Raw genomic sequence first — 22,043 nt, forward strand, 5'->3', positions numbered from 1 at the left:
CCAGCTGTACATCTGACATCACCTCCCCAACTCAATCCCAGCTGTACATCTGACATCACCACCCCCAACTCAATCCCAGCTGTACATCTGACATCACCACCCCAACTCAATCCCAGCTGTACATCTGACATCACCTCCCCAACTCAATCCTAGCTGTACATCTGACATCATCATTCCTACACACCCAAGCATGTACACCTGACAGCACCACCCGTAACATCAACACCCCTACTAACTCCCAGCTGTACATCTGACATCACCACCCCAACTCAATCCCAGCTGTACATCTGACATCACCTCCCCAACTCAATCCCAGCTGTACATCTGACATCACCTCCCCAACTCAATCCTAGCTGTACATCTGACATCATCATTTCTACACACCAAGCATGTACACCTGACAGCACCACCTGCAATATCAACATCAACACCCCTACTACATCTGACACCCCAGCTCACATCTGACATCACATCATCATTCCAACTCAACCCAAGCATGTACACCTGACATCACCTCACCCTACTCAACCCCAGCTGTACATCTGACATCATCATTCCAACTCTCACCCAAGCATGTACACCTGACACACCTTTCCACCCGTACACATCACCACCCCTACTAACTCCCAGCTGTACATCTGACATCACCTCCCCAACTCAATCCTAGCTGTACATCTGACATCATCATTCCTACTCACCCAAGCATGTACACCTGACACCACCACCCGTAACATCACCACCCCTACTCACCCCAGCTGTACATCTGACATCACCTCCCCAACTCAATCCTAGCTGTACATCTGATATCACCACCCCTACTCACCCAAGCATGTACACCTGACAGCACCAACCGTAACATCACCACCCCAACTAATCCCCAGCTGTACATCTGACATCACCCTCCCAACTCACCCCCAGCTGTACACCTGACACCACCATCCGTAACATCACCACTCCAACTCACCCCCAGCTGTACACCTGAAATCACCACCCCTACCCACTACCATCTGTATACATGACGCCATGCCGTGCATTGTGATCACATTACCAGTGTCCAATTCCTTGAACAATATGTGACGCCTCCACTGTTTGCATGTTTTACTACTATGATGCTGTGATTCTCGGTTACATATGGCGATCATTTTTGCAAAGGGTATCACTTTTGATTTTTCAACACAAGGCTTGTCAATACACTCTTCTACTTATGACCGTCCTGTATGTGAAGCAGCCTTGGTTGACGCGTGGGAACTGCGTGTGCTTTCGACTGACTGCACACCGTTCACGCTCGCATGTGATCATATCAATGTGTGCAGTACACACCCACACATTGGAAATTTCGACTGTCATGTATAACAGCAAAATAATGAGCCACTCACTCGATTATTTGAATTTGTTTCCGGGTTTTCAAACAAGCCCCGCCCCCTGCTCAATAAGGGACCGAGAAGCAGGGGTATAAGGTACCCTTCCCCCTTACCCTCGTGCACTGTTGCCGCCGACTCTCGTCAACGTTCAACCCTCCGTCTCTCCACACTATCAATATGTCCACCAAAAGAGTGTTCAAAGTTGGATCAAGAGAGAGCAAAGTAAGTCAGTATTAACTATTTAAACTAAACATAGATATCTCGGGATATCATTATGGAAAGCAATGAGGATAATGTGTTTGTGTATCTGTTCCATGCTTTCCTCCTGGCTTGTATTGCTGTACTGTCCAAATAGGACACGTCATGAATTTATCTTTATCGTTTAAAACAATAAATTTCAAACCCAATTAATATCATCTCACAGAAAACACGCTTTCAATACTTGTTTGACAAACGTAAACTAGATGAAACATATTTTGGCATTTTAAAACAGCCTTCTATTTGGACACTTGTAATTTATTATAGGGAAGAGGGGCCAGTAAGATTGGGGGTAGGGGGTCACGGAAATGTGTTATTGAAAGGGGGTAGTGTAGCACAGTTACATGGGGCAGGGAGTGGTATGAGAAAATGCAACCATTTTATTTTATTTCAAAAAGAAACTTTATGCTATGTTACTGTGACCCTGTTGAAGTTGTACACGTTGTAGAAGGTTCTGACTGGACATTTATCAATGGCCTTACAGACACGCTATAACTCAAAGGTCGTGTGCGTAACTATCCCATATATCCCAAACCCGGGTCGAAAAATATATATCGTTAAACAACACTTGTCCGACCTACTGTATACCTTTCATCGTATTAATTCATGTATGTATACAGTGGCTTATATACTTCTTATATTGTTATACCGTACCTATTTTACATGTACTTTTATTGTATATATGAGGTGAGACTCAAGTAAACTATCTGTCTGTCTGTGGTGGGTGTTGCGTAACGTTGAATACAACATATTCATCTCTTTAAAAAACATATCCTTATACGTCGTGTCGTCAATTGAGAAAGCGTTGTTGACTTGGCAGTTACTTTCTTCCTATGTTTAGTCTTCCTTTATGTCAGTATATGAACCAGGCGTGTGCTACAGACAACTACAGCTCTGTTTCTCATCTGCTGACGTTGGTCTGTTGTGCTTCAGTTAGTCGTGCATGTCGTCGCTGTTAAACAGTTGCTAACAGGCAAGGTGTTGGCTAGCAGCAACCGCTCCACCTTCATATGTCTCTTTATGATGCTTAACGTACAGAAAATGAACAAACATCGATCCGGTATTTTATCTTTATTGCCACTTTTTGGATAGGCTTTTTGGCTTAGCTGGGTGTTGATGAATCAGACTGAATTACGTTTGGGAGTATTCGGACATGTTTACTCATGTGTATTTACTCCTCCGCGAAGAGTAACTTGTGATTCATGAATGGAAAGAGCCTTTCGATTTGGTCGACTAATCGATAACCTAAACTTAAAAATTATCTCTTGCGTCAGCTTATAAACGACGATTGAATACACGATTCTAATGTTTAGCAACACAAAGTTCTGTACTAAAAACATTGTTACATACTCACTGAGCCATATTCAGATTCAATGGTATGATACACGTCACACCTTGTCCCTGTGATTAATAGACTGTCCAACATTCTTTATCCACTCACTAACAATTAGACAGAAAGAAGGTTATGACCATTTTGTGGCGGAATAAAATCTGCAAGTTCAAATTAGACTCAGAGTGACTCAGAAAAGAACACAATCTTCCGTTTTCTCTACAGAAACCTTTGTATTGTCTTAAGATCATGTCAAGCAAAATAGTCAATTCAACTTTCATAGAAAGTCAAATTTTCCCTCCGGCATACTGGCGGAGGAAGTCTCGTCATTATTGTTTCTTTAAAAAAAATCGAAATGTAGAGATTTTGAGAGAAACATGAAGAAAGGAGAAAATAATCGAAGTAACGAGAAATACAATGTATGAGTTTTTGAAAGGAACTTAAAATTATGTGAAAATCGAAAATAGACAATTGATTGAAATAACTAGGGCATTTCAGGTTTAAAATACTTTATGCTGCAAAAGCGGAACTATTTGGCTTTGGTAGTACAGTGAAGGCTTCGCTTCATCTTGGAGGCGTCATTTGGCCAACCTTCCTCTGTCCGACTACCGCAAAGCAATCTTACTTTAAGTCGGCCAGCCTTATCCTTAGTATCATACTACAGTAGTTTGGTGGGCCCGATTCTTTTATGTAACCTTGGTCAATGTGTCATACCGTGGCTAATAGACTTCTAATATGTCTAACCCGTGAAGATCCGGGTCAGAATTGGTCTTCAGCAACCCGTGCTTGTCGCAAGAGGACACTAACAGGATTGCGTGGTCAGGCTCTTGCTGGTCACATGTCATCGTATGCCAGTTTCGTAGATCTATGCTCATGGTGTTGATCACTGGATTATCTGGCCCAGACTCGATTATATACAGACCGCCGCCATATAGCTGGAATATTGCTGAGTGCGGCAAGCAAGCAACCAACCAGTCAGCTTAGGTGAGGTGAGGTGAAATTGGGTTAACGTCGTGCTTGAGAATATTTCGCTCATATGACGACGTGCATGCGTGGGTATGTGTATGTGCGGCGGCTTGTACTAGCCCAGACTTAAGCTGGTTTTATAGTGCTAGCCCACTTTACCTAATGTTGAATATTTATTCTTGACGCATTCAAATACGTGTTACCAGTGTGCATTCATACAAAAGACATACGTACTTAATTTAGTCACAATACGTATTTGAAGTTAAGCAGTGTAAAACTTGAAACATTGTGTTTTCAATAGTATTGCAACGAGAGTACCTGATGTATATGTACACAACCGTATGAAGCGGCCCTCGTGTGGCTCGTAGCATGTAGTTAACACCTACTAGTGTAATTTAAGATTTAACATTGTCCAAGTTTGTAATGTTTCTTACCTGAATATACGGCGGGTTGTACGTTTCCTATGTTGTATATGCCAATCTATGTATTTGTCACTTTGTGTATTTTCATTCTGTGACCACACGAAATGTATCACACATGTATTCTATTGTAACTTTCAGCTTGCCCTTATTCAATCCAACTACTTGGTATCGAAACTTCAGGAGATACGCCCGGATGTACAATTTGAAACAGGTACGTACTGACGGGTACCAGAGGCTGCTGCCATTTATAGATACAATTGAAGTTGCAGTCTTTGGGAAATGATTATATCTGATTTGTTTTCTGTTATGCAGTTACCATGACAACTCCCGGAGATAGGGATTTGAGTCAGTCCATAACTAAGGTAAGAAAAGAGTGAAGTGTTACAGTACCCCACGGTTATGGGTGATATGTGAACGTGATCATGGTCGTTCTGCCACATCACTACACAAGGCAAGAATGGTGGTAAGCAAGCTAGACGTCTGTGCTTACAAAACGTGCTTGGTGATGAAGTAAGGTTAACACGTTAAATAACATCAGATCCCAGGCTCTCATTACATGTCAACACCAGTTACGGAATCTGACCATCTATAGAATAAATTATTGAAACACAACGTACTTCATATATTGTCACTGTCGCATTGCATATACTGAATCTAAATAGTATGAATATTTCCGGCTCTATAAACGTTTAATAGGACGGATTCTTTACTTTAACATGCTTAGGTCCTAAACAGGTAATGGGTATTTCAGTGTGGTTGTATGCCATGGTGTTTGCTGTAGAAACTCTCTCAGTTCAGCTGATAATGCTCATTGTGGAGATGATATGACTTCAGATTGGAGAATCTGCACTTTGGACACTAGAGCTAGAGAACTCCCTGAAGAGCGGCAGTGTAGATCTGATTGTCCACTCTCTGAAGGACGTGTCCACCTCTCTGCCAGATGACCTCGTGCTTGGCAGTATTCTTGAGTGCGTCTCATTTGCTTCTGTCTCTGTCCCACATTTTCTAATTATTGCAAGATATTTGATGATTTTCTTTTGAAATAGTGTCTTGGTATATAAGTGAAATGTTTGTAAACACTAAATTTTGTTCTCGTCCTTGTTTTTGCTGAAATAATTTTGCCGATGCGACTCGCACTACGACTTTTTATTGTGACTGTCAGTTAAATTCATGATTTTCTTGTCTGTGCTTTAACCAGGAGAGCAAATCCGTGTGATGCAATAGTGATGAGCCCCAAAAATCATGGCCATACCCTTGCAACTTTGCCAAATGGAAGGTAGGTATTTGAACTAATTATGACAGACACTGGTAGAGTTGGGGCACTGAACACATTGTATAAAACTGTGTCACTCCGTCTGGCACCTCTGATCTTTGTGAGATGAAACCAAAACATGGCCATTATGAAAACGGAGTCTAATTGTATCAGGGTTTCCAACAGTGTAAATGAAGTAGGGGAGGTAACTGCATGTGTCCCCCAGCCCCTCGCCTGACACAGCTGTCCCCAGGGTATCCTCCCATTAGTTACACGTGCCATTACTATATTTGTTTTAGTAGTTACACACCCTTATACAAACATGTAGAATAACATGTAAAGAGCTTTGCATTGTATGAAGGGAGTTGCTTGGGTGCTCATCCTTCAGCTCATCAGTATGGAAGAGTCTATTAAAGCCGTGGGTATAATTCTGTTCTGATCTGACTGTGTCATAACTGGCAATTTCAATCTGTGTAACTCATGGCACGTGTAACTAATGGGCAACCGCCCCAGCCATCAAAACATGTTCTTTTCTACAGGCTGCGTCTGTGTTGATATAGCAGTCTGAATAACTATTTTGTCAGGATAAGTTTTACAATTTTAAAGTTGAATTAACAATACAATTATCCTGTCTACTTGTAATAGTATTCTGAAAGCGTTCTGGCATGTATGGGTATGGATTTTTAAAACGATTGTTTGCAACATGTCATATTTGGTCAACTTTATCTTTTGTAACGTTTTCTATTACATTCACTAAAATCCGTGGGTTTTGTTTGAAAGTTCACTTCAGTCATGGGAGCTGTGTACGTGGCAGGTCGTTACAAGCATTAGCGTGGCGACCTAGAGGCCGACTAGGGCGCCAGTCACTGTCGAGATACCATGCATCCATTGCGTAATGGAAAAAGGCATGGTAGCCCAAAAGAAGGTGTAATACTGTTTTAATGTGCAATTTGCTTGCTTGCATTTCAATGAAAACATGATAATGTGTTGTTTCTGTGCTGACTGCATCAAAGTGTTTTGGGGAATTTATGGCGCCGGTCTGTGTTGTTGCGTAACATTGATCGTATGACTTACACCCTTTACCCGATCAACCGGTTTCCCTTCTCCTGTATAATGTCCCCCTGCTTATATAACAGGTATGTTACCTGTGTACACACATGGGTCAGGATTTATATGGTTTATTGTAAATAACAGCCTTTCTCTCTTTATTACACATTGTCAAAACGTCATCTAGGCGAAGATACTACAGTGTTCATACATTTTCAAGTTACATAACTATCATTATTTAAGAATTGAATGTCAGTTTGTGTGTTTGCACTGAAAAATGAACGATGTCAAAGCGGTGTTCAAACTTGTGTGAACGAGCGAGTTTACACACTTTCGCACTTTGAAGTTTACACATACGTTTTCCACCCACTTGTAGATGATCATTGTTTAGTGTGTTTTAATACCTGTAAGATGTTGTAATGCCATTTGGTTCAAGAACGTACGTATTGCAGCGATGTTTGTATACACAGCGATTTTAGTTTTACACATGTATCCCAACCCTTGAAGAAATAGTTCTCAAAGTATTCGATCTTTAAAATGTAACAACAAATTCGTTATGAGGTTTGAAACTGCTTTAATAAGTATAATCAATAACAGTATCAAACAGAAACAAATATCAGAAGCAATAACAATACCATTTTAACAAACTGGCATTGTACCTTTTCACTTGTAAATACCTTGTTTGACCGCGTAATAATACACTGACCGACTTCGAAGTTGTGCGGCGTGGCGCATGGGAAACAGATCTTGTTGTATTCTATTTATTTGTGATTGTTTATTGTGAAAACCGCCAGATGAACCCGCAAACTGCGAGACATTAAACTCCTGTGAAAAGGAACAATGTTCGGCAATCCGTTTGGTAGTGACATTGCCAAACTTGGGGTGACTTGAAACAGGTTCGTTCGCGTAATTCGCATCACCAATTATTGGGGGTCCTTGAAACCGAAGCGAAAAACGTGTTTACACAAGTATGAACGATTAGAGGGGTTCAAGAGTAATGAACCTTGAAATTTAGATCACATGACCGCTCTCTCAACCAACCAACGTTCGGGAATCTGTGTAAACTTGAAAGCACGGAATTATTACATCTCAAAAAGAAATATGCACAGTATGTCACTCAAACTTAGAAAGCACCTGCACATATTTGTATTGCATGTCAGATCCGCCTGTATTACGTACAACTGTGTTTATTGTGCATGCCAGATCGTACAACGGATTATCCGCCTGTATTACGTACAACTGTGTTTATTGTGCATGCTAGATCGTACAACGGGTTATCCGCCGGTATCACGTACTATATTGTGCATATCAGATCGGGTTATCCGCCTGTATTACGTACTATATTGTGCATATCAGATCGGGTTATCCGCCTGTATTACGTACTATATTGTGCATATCAGATCGGGTTATCCGCCTGTATTACGTACTATATTGTGCATATCAGATCGGGTTATCCGCCTGTATTACGTACTATATTGTGAATATCAGATCGGGTTATATTACGTAGTATATTGTGTATATCAGATCGGGTTATCCGCCTGTATTACGTACTATATTGTGAATATCAGATCGGGTTATCCGCCTGTATTACGTACTATTTTGTGCACGGAGGTTTGTTGCTGTAGTGATGTAGATTCTTACAGTGTAGGAGTTTTCAGCCAGAGGGTACATCTGCTGTACACCAGGTTCGGCCACAACACCCTGAAAAAGGGGCTAAAACCCCGGTATCTCACCTGGAATGCTATTCGTCTTCTTATGTACACTGGTCTGTGGGTTTGTGTCAGCCCACTGCACCCTCGTATTTCAGTTTTTATGAACAAAACCTGAAACCATAAATCCACTCTTTCGGGTTTGCAACTGATCCCCGTAGTAATGTGGTATTGGTAGTTCAGAGAGCCAGGGCCTGTGTTTCGCTTGCAGCTCACAATGAACGTCACTCGCCTATTCCAGATACATTAGTTTCTAGTTTTTGGAAACATAAAGTCCGATCCTGTTCTAAAACTCCATCAACCCTGTTCTCACCGTTTAATGCTACATGATGATAAGCACTATATGCTGGTATCATACGACTGTCCATTGCACTGGCCACCATTCAACCAGTCTCCTGGCTACCTTTCTCCTTGCAGTATTATTGGAACAAGCTCCCTGAGACGTGCGGCCCAGATCAGGAGGAGTTACCCACACTTACAGATATACGACATTGTATCCTTCAATGCAGAAAACCACATGAAGTGTACACACGTGTAACGTGTGTTATTTGAATAATTCAGCATTCACATCATTCAGTTTGTCGGTTGAAAGAAAGGCTCAACTGTGTCAGTTGTCACAGATCTTCTGTGTTCCTGTGTTTCAGTAAATACATGTAGATGAGACCCATTACCTCTTTCGTGGATATCAGTTACATGTAACCTTTGCAAATGGACAATACTTATCTACAGAAAAAAACGACGAAAAGTCATTTCAAAGACATGTAATGTTGAAACATTATTTCTCTGTATTTGTTCTGGCAATAAGTATGCGTGACCCCCTTCAGCTGGGTGACTTGCGCCAACATGTATGCGTTGTTACAGCTAACACCTGCCTACAGAAGTTAGGAAGCATTTTTATCATCATCGTCGGCTCTGAATCAAAGTCTGTGCCTTACTTCCTCGTTTTCAACACTCCTATAATAATGCCTTGACATTGGTCAGCGCGGCAACATAGACGGTCGTATTAAGAAGTTGGACGAGAGCGGTCAGTATGATGGACTATGTCTGGCAGCCGCGGCACTTGAAAGGATGGGCGTGGAGTACGAGAAGCGAACATCACAGGTGGGTCACGTGACACCAGTTGCTTACACGTCACAGGTGGAACACACGACATCAGTAGTCTATCCCTCACAATGGTATCACGTGACATCAGTAGCCTATCCCTCACAATGGTATCACGTGACATCAGTAGCCTATCCCTCACAAGGGTATCACGTGACATCAGTAGCCTATCCCTCACAAGGGTATCACGTGACATCAGTAGCCTATCCCTCACAAGGGTATCACGTGACATCAGTAGCCTATCCCTCACAAGGGTATCACGTGACATCAGTAGCCTATCCCTCACAATGGTATCACGTGACATCAGTAGCCTATCCCTCACAAGGGTATCACGTGACATCAGTAGCCTATCCCTCACAAGGGTATCACATGACATCAGTAGCCTATCCCTCACAAGGGTATCACACGACATCAGTAGCCTATCCCTCACAAGGGTATCACATGACATCACTAGCCTATCCCTCACAAGGGTATCACACGACATCAGTAGCCTATCCCTCACAAGGGTATTACACGACATCAGTAGCCTATCCCTCACAAGGGTATCACATGACATCAGTAGGCTATCCCTCACAAGGGTATCACGTGACATCAGTAGCCTATCCCTCACACGGGTATCACACGACATCAGTAGCCTATCCCTCACAATGGTATCACGTGACATCAGTAGCCTATCCCTCACAAAGGCATCACGCGACATCAGTAGCCTATCCCTCACAAAGGAATCACATGACATCAGTAGCCTATCCCTCACAAAGGAATCACATGACATCAGTAGCCTATCCCTCACAAGGGTATCACATGACATCAGTAGCCTATCCCTCACAAAGGCATCACGCGACATCAGTAGCCTATCCCTCACAAAGGAATCACATGACATCAGTAGCCTATCCCTCACAAAGGAATCACATGACATCAGTAGCCTATCCCTCACAATGGTATCACATGACATCAGTAGCCTATCCCTCACAATGGTATCACATGACATCAGTAGCCTATCCTCACAAGGGTATCATCACATGACATCAGTAGCCTATCCCTCACAATGGTATCACATGACATCAGTAGCCTATCCCTCACAATGGGTCATCATGACATCAGACTATCATGGTATCCCACGACATCAGTAGCCTATCCTCACAAGGGTATCACATGACATCAGTAGCCTATCCCTCACAATGGTATCACATGACATCAGTAGCCTATCCCTCACAAAGGAATCACATGACATCAGTAGCCTATCCCTCACAATGGTATCACATGACATCAGTAGCCTATCCCTCACAATGGTATCACATGACATCAGTAGCCTATCCCTCACAAGGGTATCACACGACATCAGTAGCCTATCCCTCACAATGGTATCACATGACATCAGTAGCCTATCCCTCACAAGGGTATCACATGACATCAGTAGCCTATCCCTCACAATGGTATCACATGACATCAGTAGCCTATCCCTCACAAAGGAATCACATGACATCAGTAGCCTATCCCTCACAATGGTATCACATGACATCAGTAGCCTATCCCTCACAAAGGAATCACATGACATCAGTAGCCTATCCCTCACAAGGGTATCACGCGACATCAGTAGCCTATCCCTCACAATGGTATCACGAGACATCAGTAGCCTATCCCTCACAAGGGTATCACATGACATCAGTAGCCTATCCCTCACAATGGTATCACGTGACATCAGTAGCCTATCCCTCACAAGGGTATCACGCGACATCAGTAGCCTATCCCTCACAAGGGTATCACACGACATCACTAGCCTATCCCTCACAAGGGTATCACGTGACATCACTAGCCTATCCCTCACAATGGTATTACACGACATCAGTAGCCGATCCCTCACAATGGTATCACGTGACATTAGTAGCCTATCCCTCACAATGGTATCACATGACATCAGTAGCCTATCCCTCACAATGGTATCACACGACATCACTAGCGGATCCCTCACATTGGTATCACATGACATCAGTAGCCTATCCCTCACAAGGGTATCACATGACATCAGTAGCCTATCCCTCACAATGGTATCACACGACATCAGTAGCCTATCCCTCACAAAGGAATCACATGACATCAGTAGCCTATCCCTCACAATGGTATCACATGACATCAGTAGCCTATCCCTCACAAAGGAATCACATGACATCAGTATCACATGACATCAGTAGCCTATCCTCACAAGGGTATCACATGACATCAGTAGCCTATCCCTCACAAGGGTATCACGTGACATCAGTAGCCTATCCCTCACAAGGGTATCACGCATGACATCAGTAGCCTATCCCTCACAATGGTATCACATGACATCAGTAGCCTATCCCTCACAAAGGTATCACATGACATCAGTAGCCTATCCCTCACAATGGTATCACATGACATCAGTAGCCTATCCCTCACAAAGGAATCACATGACATCAGTAGCCTATCCCTCACAAAGGTATCACATGACATCAGTAGCCTATCCCTCACAAAGGTATCACATGACATCAGTAGCCTATCCCTCACAAAGGAATCACATGACATCAGTAGCCTATCCCTCACAAAGGAATCACATGACATCAGTAGCCTATCCCTCACAATGGTATCACATGACATCAGTAGCCTATCCCTCACAATGGTATCACATGACATCAGTAGCCTATCCCTCACAAGGGTATCACATGACATCAGTAGCCTATCCCTCACAATGGTATCACATGACATCAGTAGCCTATCCCTCACAAGGGTATCACATGACATCAGTAGCCTATCCCTCACAATGGTATCACATGACATCAGTAGCCTATCCCTCACAAGGGTATCACATGACATCAGTAGCCTATCCCTCACAATGGTATCACATGACATCAGTAGCCTATCCCTCACAAAGGAATCACATGACATCAGTAGCCTATCCCTCACAAGGGTGACATCGCACAATGGACATCAGTAGCCTATCCCTCACAAGGGTATCACGCGACATCAGTAGCCTATCCCTCACAAGGGTATCACATGACATCAGTAGCCTATCCCTCACAAAGGGTATCACAATGAAATGACATCAGTAGCCTATCCCTCACAATGGTATCACATGACATCAGTAGCCTATCCCTCACAATGGTATCACATGACATCAGTAGCCTATCCCTCACAATGGTATCACATGACATCAGTAGCCTATCCCTCACAAGTAGGTATCACATGACATCAGTAGCCTATCCCTCACAATGGTATCACATGACATCAGTAGCCTATCCCTCACAAGGGTATCACATGACATCAGTAGCCTATCCCTCACAAAGGGTATCACGCGACATCAGTAGCCCATCCCTCACAAGGGTATCACATGACATCAGTAGCCTATCCCTCACAATGGTATCACGTGACATCCAGGGAATCACATGACATCAGAGCCTATCCCTCACAAGGGTATCACATGACATCAGTAGCCTATCCCTCACAAGGGTATCACATGACATCAGTAGCCTATCCCTCACAATGGTATCACATGACATCAGTAGCCTATCCCTCACAATGGTATCACATGACATCAGTAGCCTATCCCTCACAATGGGACATCAGTAGCCTATCCCTCACAAATGGTATCACGTGACATCAGTAGCCTATCCCTCACAATGGTATCACATGACATCAGTAGCCTATCCCCACAATGGTATCACGTGACATCAGTAGCCTATCCCTCACAAGGGTATCACGTGACATCAGTAGCCTATCCCTCACAATGGTATCACATGACATCAGTAGCCTATCCCTCACAAAGGAATCACATGACATCAGTAGCCTATCCCTCACAAAGGAATCACATGACATCACTAGCCGATCCCTCACATTGGTATCACATGACATCAGTAGCCTATCCCTCACAATGGTATCACCTGACATCAGTAGCCTATCCCTCACAAAGGAATCACATGACATCAGTAGCCTATCCCTCACAAAGGAATCACATGACATCAGTAGCCTATCCCTCACAATGGTATCACATGACATCAGTAGCCTATCCCTCACAATGGTATCACATGACATCAGTAGCCTATCCCTCACAATGGTATCACGTGACATCAGTAGCCTATCCCTCACAATGGTATCACGTGACATCAGTAGCCTATCCCTCACAAGGGTATCACACGACGTCAGTAGCCTATCCCTCACAAGGGTATCACACGACATCAGTAGCCTATCCCTCACAAGGGTATCACACGACATCAGTAGCCTATCCCTCACAAGGGTATCACATGACATCAGTAGCCTATCCCTCACGAGGGTATCACGTGACATCAGTAGCCTATCCCTCACAAGGGTATCCCATGACATCAGTAGCCTATCCCTCACAAGGGTATCCCGTGACATCAGTAGCCTATCCCTCACAAGGGTATCACGTGACATCAGTAGCCTATCCCTCACAAGGGTATCCCGTGACATTAGTTTCTTACACGTCGCAGGTGGTTCAAGACTGACGCATAGTTTCTAAACGTATAATTTTGATGGAAGTAAATAATTCCATTTAAATTTGAAAAGGAGACCCAGTGAGATGGGAGCTTCAACACAACTCATCTCCTAGTTTCCTCCATGCAACATCTGGTTTCTGTTTGCCCATCCGGTGGATTCTCCACAACGTATCTTATAACCGTTGTTTTATATTCAGATCTTGACCCCTGAGGATTGCCTGTACGCTGTAAGTCAGGCCGCACTAGCCGTAGAGTGTCGATCAAACGATGAAGAAGTGTTAAATTTACTTGGCAACCTTCATCATAAAGACACGGCGATTCGGGTAGTGGCAGAGAGGGCATACCAAAAGAGATTGGTACGTCTGTTTGCTAGTTATTTGTCTCAACTATACGTAGATGACGTTATGGTAGTGTGTGTACACTTAGATGGCGTAATGGTAGTGTGTGTATACTTGGATGGCGTAATGGTAGTGTGTGTATACGCATGTGGCGTAATAGTGATATGTGTAAACGCAAATGGCGTAATGGTAGTGTATGGATACGTAGGTGGCGTTATGGTCGGCATGTATACCTAAATGGCGTAATGGTGGTGCGCGTATACTTAGATGGCCTTATGGTAGAGTGTGCATACGCAGATGGCATAATGTTCGTGCATGTGTACTTAGATGGCGTAAAGGTGATGGGTGTATACGTAGGAGGGGCCTGATGTATATAGAGCGGAATTGGATGTGGCTGGTGTATATAAAGTGGTGTGGCATGGACCTGGTCTATATTGAGTGGTGTGGGATGGGGCTGGTGTATATTGAGTGGTATGGGATGAGGCTGGTGTATATTGAGTGGTATGGGAGGAGGCTGATGTATATTGAGTGGTATGGGATGAGGCTGGTATATATTGAGTGGTATGGGATGAGGCTGGTGTATATTGAGTGGTATGGGATGGGGCTGGTGTATATTCAATGGTGTGGGATGGACCTGGTGTATATTGAGTGGTGTCGGATGGACCTGGTGTATCGAGAGTGGTATTGGATGGGGCTGGTGTATATTGAGTGGTATGGGATGGGGCTGGTGTATATTTAGTGGTATGGGATGGGGCTGGTGTATATTGAGTGGTATGGGATGAGGCTGGTGTATATTGAGTGGTATGGGATGAGGCTGATGTATATTGAGTGGTATGGACGATGCAACATTGGTGTGGACATATTGAGTGGTATGGGATGGGCCTGGTGTATATTGGTGGCATGGGATGGACGAGGATGAGGTATATGGTGTGGCATGGAGTGGTGGGTATGGAGACATGGGGCTAGAGGCATGGACATGGTGTATATGGACACACATGGAGGCAGTATGACACAGCACACTGGTATGGATGAGTGCTGGACACAGACACACACATATTAGGTATAGTACATGGACACAGACTGGAGACACACTGGTGTATAGCATGACACATGGTATGGGACACAGGAAGGCTGCATGTATACACAGGTGGACACATGGGATGGAGGCTGAGTGTATATTGAGTGGTATGGGATGGAGGCTGGTGTATACACAGACAGTGGTATGGGATGAGCTGACGGAGACACATGTATGGACTGGAGGAGTGGTATGGACGAGACAGGACACACTGGTGTATATTGAGTGGTATGTACATGGATATGGAGGTGTATATTGAGGATGTGGTATGGGATGGACACAAGGACACAGGACACTGGTGTATATTTGAGTGGTATGGACATGGACTGGTGTATGTATGGTGGTATGGGATGAGGCTGGTGTATATTGAGTGGTATGGGATGAGGCTGGTGTATATTGAGTGGTATGGGTATGGGATGGGGCTGGTGTATATTGAGTGGTATGGGATGGGGCTGGTGTATATTATGTGGTATGGGATGAGGCTGGTGTATATTGAGTGGTATGGGATGAGGCTGGTGTATATTGAGTGGTATGGGATGAGGCTGGTGTATATTGAGTGGTATGGGATGAGGCTGGTGTATATTGAGTGGTATGGGATGGGGCTGGTGTATATTGAGTGGTATGGGATGAGGCTGGTGTATATTGAGTGGTATGGGATGAGGCTGGTGTATATTGAGTGGTATGGGATGAGGCTGGTGTATATTGAGTGGTATGGGATGGGGCTGGTGTATATTGAGTTGTATGGGATGGGGCTGGTGTATATTGAGTGGTATGGGATGAGGCTGGTGTATATTGAGTGGTATGGGATGGGGCTGGTGTATATTGAGTATGGGTATATTGAGTGGTATGGGATGGACCTGGTGTATATTGAGTGGTATGGGATGAGGCTGATGTATATTGTGTGGTATGGGATGGGGCTGGTGTATATTGAGTATTATGGGATAAGGCTGGTGTATATAGAGTGGTATGGGATTAAGCTGATGCATATTGAGTGGTATGGGATGAGGCTTGTGTATATTGAGTGGTATAGGGTGGGGCTGGTGTATATTGAGTGGTATGGGATGGGGCTGGTGTATATTGAGTGGTATGGGATGGACCTGGTGTATATTGAGTGGTTTGGGATGAGGCTGGTGTATATTGAGTGGTATGGGATGGGGCTGGTGTATATTGAGTGGTATGGGATGAGGCTGGTGTTTATTGAGTGGTATGGGATGAGGCTGGTTTATATTGAGTGGTATGGGCTGGGGCTGGTGTATATTGAGTGGTATGGGATGGGGCTGGTGTATATTATGTGGTATGGGATTGGCCTGGTGTGTATTGAGTGGTATGGGATGGGCCTGGGGTGTATTGAGTTGTATTGGATGAGGCTGGTGTATATTGAGTGGTATTGGATGAGGCTGGTGTATATTGAGTGATATGTGATTGGCCTGGTGTATATTGAGTAGTATTGGATGAGGCTGGTGTATATTGAGTGGTATTGGATGAGGCTGGTGTATATTGAGTGGTATGGGATTGGCCTGGTATATATTGAGTAGTATGGGATGGGGCTGGTGTATATTGAGTGGTATGGGATTTGCCTGGTGTGTATTAAGTGGTATAGGATGGGGCTGTTGTATGTTATGTGGTATTGGATGAGGCTGGTGTATATTGAGTGGTATGGGATGAGGCTGGTGTATATTGAGTGGTATGGGATGAGGCTGGTGTATATTGAGTGGTATGGGATGAGGTTGGTGTATATTGAGTGGTATGGGATGAGGCTGGTGTATATTGAGTGGTATGGGATGAGCCTGGTATATATTGAGTGGTATGGGATTGGCCTGGTGTATATTGAGTAGTATGGGATGGGGCTGGTGTATATTATGTGGTATGGGATTTGCCTGGTGTTTATTAAGTGGTATGGGATGGGGCTGGTGTATGTTATGTGGTATTGGCCTGGTGTGTATTGAGTGGTATTTGATGGGGCTGGTTTATATTGAGTGGTATGACATGGGCCTGGTGTATATTGAGTGGTATGGGATTAGGCTGGTGTATATTGAGTGGTATGGCATGGGCCTTGTGTATATTGAGTGGTATTTGATGGGACTGGTGTATATTGAGTGGTATGGCATGGGCCTGGTGTATAAGCTGCATGGGATAGCGCTAGTGTATAGGGCGGCATGAGAGGGTGCTGGTGAACATTCAGACACTGATGTTAATGTGTGATTTTATGTTCTCTTCTTTGCGTGTATTCTGCGTAATGGCAAGAGCAGTCTCTGTTGTTCGGTATATTGCAAGCCATTTGAAACCCGATATTTACTCAAACATTACTCAACTTTGTATAATATTTGCCTTAGAGCCATTTGCACATTATTACACTTGAGAAGTAAAGGAATAAAGTTGTATGAACCAAGGTAAACATGATATGATCATTGCAGGTTTAGTTTTGATTCTAACACGGATCGACAGTATTTATGCAAAATTAAAACAGGAGTATTTGAGGAAAAACTCACTGATTTTCCCCTGCGTGATATTTGCAGATGTCCATACACTGTAATAAGACTTGTCTGGAAATGACACAACGCATCAATGTCATGTATCTTGTAACACATGTTATGTTTGTGATTACACTTTCTAAGTAAAATGCAGATTCTAGTACATGTCTAGGATTTGAGTCCCATCTGGGCTTCGAACCCACATTATCTTAGTAAGGCACCAAATCACCAGTACACAAAGTCAGCGACCTTAAACACATTAAGCCACCGCCGTTTCCAGAAAAATGGAAGTCAGACAAATAGTTGTCAAGATGACGTACTTGATGTACCACTCAGACAAATATAAACTAGGCACGTATCCCACTGCCGAACCCTTGAATATACATAATGGTTTTTGAAGGCGATTAATTGCCTTACTCATAAGTACTAGCATCTGTACTTAACTGTGAAAGCGTAATCCCAAATATAACATTTGTTGCTTCATTGTTTCACAATAGAGATTGTATAGCAGCAGTATTAGTGTATATTATGTACAAGGACCTCTCGGGCTAATTCACCATTCCATTTGACAGAAAGCCGGCTGCAGCGAACCAGTGGGTGCCCATTCCATTCTGAAGAACGGTGTTGTAAGTATGGACCGGAGATGAAGAAAACACATTATCAGTATTGGCTTTCCTTTGACTCAGCGGCAGGTGGAGAGGCGGAAGTTGAACCATGGATTACGTGACTCGTGTTTTGTTATTGAGCCGGGCACACAAACAACAACCATATCGACTGTACACGATCTCTTGCTGTGCCAAAACACAGCAAGCAAAGTGAAAAACAACAAAACCCAACCGCTGATGGTGGTGTTGGGGTGGGATTTCTAACGCTGGCTCTATGCCTTTGATTTGACACGCAGTGTGAAGCAAGATTTGCTCATACCGTGTCTAAGATCTTGCACTTACGTTAGAAATAATAAACTGTTGAACATGTACATATGTTTTCTCCACCAAAATGTGCTGCCATATGTATATCTGTTTCACATGAAATTGAAAATTACTCAATTCTCACTGGTTAACCAGAGGTTTCTACCCCAGGTAGAACCTCCCAGTGGCACAGCCAATGTGACGACAGCACTGCATAGGATATCAACATGACCCTCACTCAGCCATTGTCTGCTTCATTTTGTAATCTCCAGATACAACTGTTGTTTACAAACTCAACTGTCTTCGACTGCTGTAGTCAGGGGTTGTTATTATGATGAACAGCCTCTGATAACTAGAATCAAGTATTTTCTGAATTCGATGTGGAATGACAGTGGAGTAAAGTGTATGAAATCGTTATCACGGGTTAACTTCGTGTGCATTTCTCTTGACGCACTTATTATCAATCAAATTATATTATATCATTAAACATGTTAATGTCTGTTCAGAAACTGTAAGAGATGCGAATTCTGATTTATATGATTATTTGTTTATCTTAATTATATCAGTGGTAAGTATGGCTGGCTGCTGGCTGTTCTGCTCCTCTATTGGCAACTAACAGTATTGTGTTACATATCAATATAAGTAAAGGGTGTCCGCCTGCCGCCGGGAACACGAGCTTCAGGGGTGGTTTGGATATATACATTCATTGTTTCTGCCCTAGTGTTTAAGTATAAGTGTTCCAATATATAACATGTCCAGCTCGAACTGATGTAGACATGTTCTACATGTTTTCAGCTCACACTGAAAGGGGCGGTGTTTACTGCCGACGGCAAGGAGGCCATCTTTGATGAGGAGACCATAACGCTCCCGAATGGATTGAAGGGCGCCACTGAGGTGAGGAATATTCAACCTCAATATCTTAATAATATTAAATTGATTTGACCACCAGGTGTAATAATTCGGGAATAGAACAGTGTTTAACCGATAACAGCACCACCACGGAGTAATACACATCTTAGGAATACTTCAGACATTTGCCTTAAGCCGACGGATAGACAAACACTTCAATGCTAATATTGCTAATTTGCTTATAATGAAAGAGACAAAGCCATTTGGACAAATATCCCAAAGCTCTGATAAAGGCAGAAATGGAACCATCGGGAAAGAGTACAAAACAGGGGATGAACAGAAGCCGCCAACACACGCGAAACACCGTGGTTGGAGTTCCACAACAGTGGCAAGAGAATAACAGTAATGCCGCCATTGTCAACACCGCTTCATACATGACTTGACGTCCACCGAGTCAAAACGTGGTAGATGAACAGGGAGATAGATTAGAGTCTGTCACGAAGATTTCCTTCCAGCGAGGTGAGGTGACATGGGAGTTAAAGTCGCCTTCAAGACTCTAGCGATGTCAGTGTTGTTTCATGTGCAAGTCACTCCCACTCTCATCTTGCTAGTAGGCTCTGTTGTGCTTGAATGTTTATACTGTTCACACAAAACCAATGGAGTCTTTGCTCAAATGAATATAATGGTTGTTTCAGGAGCTGAGGTCAGGCTTGAAGCAGTACTCATGTATTGTTCCCGGGAGAGGCAACGAGCCGCGCGCGTTTCAGGCTGCCGAGACGTTAGGCACAGATTTAGCTGATAGGATGATTAAGAACGGTGCTGAAGATATTCTAATTACAGTACGGAAACAGATCGCGGCCCAAGGCGCAGGCGGGATATAGTTACTCATGTTACTTGTGCAGGTTGAAACACGTAATTCACCAAATAATAGTTCATTCGGGCTAACAAATGTAGAGAGTAGAGATATTTACCAAAACAAAACAAACCTTGTGTAAAGTATTACTAATATTTCTTTGGTGTCCACTGTCTTTTCAGCAACCGTATGTGCTTGTACCGATGTTGACGGTCTTATGTAAATGTGAAGTTTTGCGTTATGGTTTGTAGCTATGATAGTACATTGTGTTACGCACCCTTTTCTTGGGGAAATATGGAATCAGCGCTCAAGAGGTTTGAAATCCACTCGTCCCGTTTGGGCGCTAACGAAAACATACTGTGGGTCCTATAATAGTACAGACAGAATGAGTCACATCGCATATCGTAACAGCCCCTGGTCTTAACAACGGTACGATGTTTGTTATGATAACTGTCTGTCTGTACGAGTATGTCTGGCTGTCTTTAGCCGTGGGAAGTATGACAGTGTCCTATGGACCACATTCTGTGGGAATGTTGGTTGCCGAACTCCATCCCAGTCACATGGCTCTGGTCTGTAAATAATCGAGTCTGACCCTGACAGTTTAAAAACCTAGTAAGACTGTTTGTATACATTCATCAAGTGACGTTAACACACAACCAACAGGTAGATTGTAGAGGTGCATTGTGTGAGTTGGAATACTACATGTTAAACCTAGTAAGACTGTTTGTATACATTCATGTCTTTATATATACAGAAATAAATATTTCCATTTTTCATGCTTGTTGTTTTGGCACTTCTATAAACATAAGCAACACTGGAGCGAGCTGTATAAATGAGCCTCTACATCTGGATAACTGTGCAAGACACATGATCATCGATAACTGTGCAAGACACATGATCATCGATAACTGTGCAAGACACATGATCATCGATAACTGTGCAAGACACATGATCATCGATAACTGTGCAAGGCACATGATCATCGATAACTGTGCAAGACACATGATCATCGATAACTGTGCAAGACACATGATCATCGATAACTGTGCAAGACATGATCATCGATAACTGTGCAAGACACATGATCATCGATAACTGTGCAAGGCACATGATCATCGATAACTGTGCAAGGCACATGATCATCGATAACTGTGCAAGACACATGATCATCGATAACTGTGCAAGACATGATCATCACTCGGGAATGTGCATGTCGTTTGTCTGCGATCTCTCTGTATGATATGTGACACATAGTGGCGAGCTCCAAGTGTCCTGTGTGAGATGCACGTGATGATCCCGTGTCCTGTGTGAGATGCACGTGATGATCCTGTGTCCTGTGTGAGATGCACGTGATGATCCTGTGTCCTGTGTGAGATGCACGTGATGATTCTGTGTCCTGTGTGAGATGCACGTGATGATTCTGTGTCCTGTGTGAGATACACGTGATGATTCTGTGTCCTGTGTGAGATACACGTGATGATTCTGTGTCCTGTGTGAGATACACGTGATGATTCTGTGTCCTGTGTGAGATACAGGTGATGATCATGTGTACTGGGTGAAGACATGTGTCTCCAGGCGTGTTAGCAATTTCCAGGATCTGCTTGGATACTTGGATGACCTCTATGTGTATCGTG

At 43.4% G+C, this 22,043-nt stretch overlaps 1 protein-coding gene and 1 long non-coding RNA gene across 3 annotated transcripts; one reads left to right on the forward strand and one right to left on the reverse strand.

The window, feature by feature from the left end:
* The first annotated feature begins 1,268 nt into the window (after positions 1-1,268).
* Positions 1,269-21,016, forward strand: LOC124272050 (porphobilinogen deaminase-like). Of its 2 annotated transcripts, XM_046707190.1 has the most exons (11): positions 1,275-1,583; positions 4,476-4,548; positions 4,650-4,699; positions 5,172-5,305; positions 5,536-5,613; positions 8,763-8,838; positions 9,327-9,446; positions 14,113-14,271; positions 18,372-18,425; positions 19,503-19,601; positions 20,252-21,016. In XM_046707190.1, exons 1-11 carry the CDS (start codon positions 1,539-1,541, stop codon positions 20,435-20,437), a joined length of 1,074 nt encoding a protein of 357 aa, XP_046563146.1. In that variant the 5' UTR covers positions 1,275-1,538; the 3' UTR covers positions 20,438-21,016. The 2 variants fall into 2 exon arrangements, with proteins under 2 accessions (XP_046563147.1, XP_046563146.1); XM_046707191.1 differs by lacking the exon at positions 14,113-14,271 and having other exon boundaries at positions 1,269-1,583.
* On the reverse strand, positions 6,308-8,119 carry LOC124272051. The gene is made up of 2 exons (XR_006897227.1): positions 7,702-8,119; positions 6,308-6,864 (listed from the first exon to the last, which is right to left on the reverse strand). It is a non-coding gene; the product is annotated as an uncharacterized LOC124272051 (long non-coding RNA).
* Positions 21,017-22,043: the final 1,027 nt, after the last annotated feature.

Source organism: Haliotis rubra, unplaced genomic scaffold (assembly GCF_003918875.1).
Source record: "Haliotis rubra isolate DU_JTF1 unplaced genomic scaffold, ASM391887v1 Scf1654, whole genome shotgun sequence".
Taxonomy (NCBI): domain Eukaryota; kingdom Metazoa; phylum Mollusca; class Gastropoda; order Lepetellida; family Haliotidae; genus Haliotis; species Haliotis rubra.

Bases quoted from the DNA above. Each gene is read 5' to 3' on its own strand.
- LOC124272050 (XM_046707190.1), top strand. From the start codon at position 1,539: ATGTCCACCAAAAGAGTGTTCAAAGTTGGATCAAGAGAGAGCAAA. The intron at 4,549-4,649 runs GTACGTACTGAC...TCTGTTATGCAG, and splicing joins GGATGTACAATTTGAAACAG to TTACCATGACAACTCCCGGA. The intron at 19,602-20,251 runs GTGAGGAATATT...TGGTTGTTTCAG, and splicing joins GATTGAAGGGCGCCACTGAG to GAGCTGAGGTCAGGCTTGAA.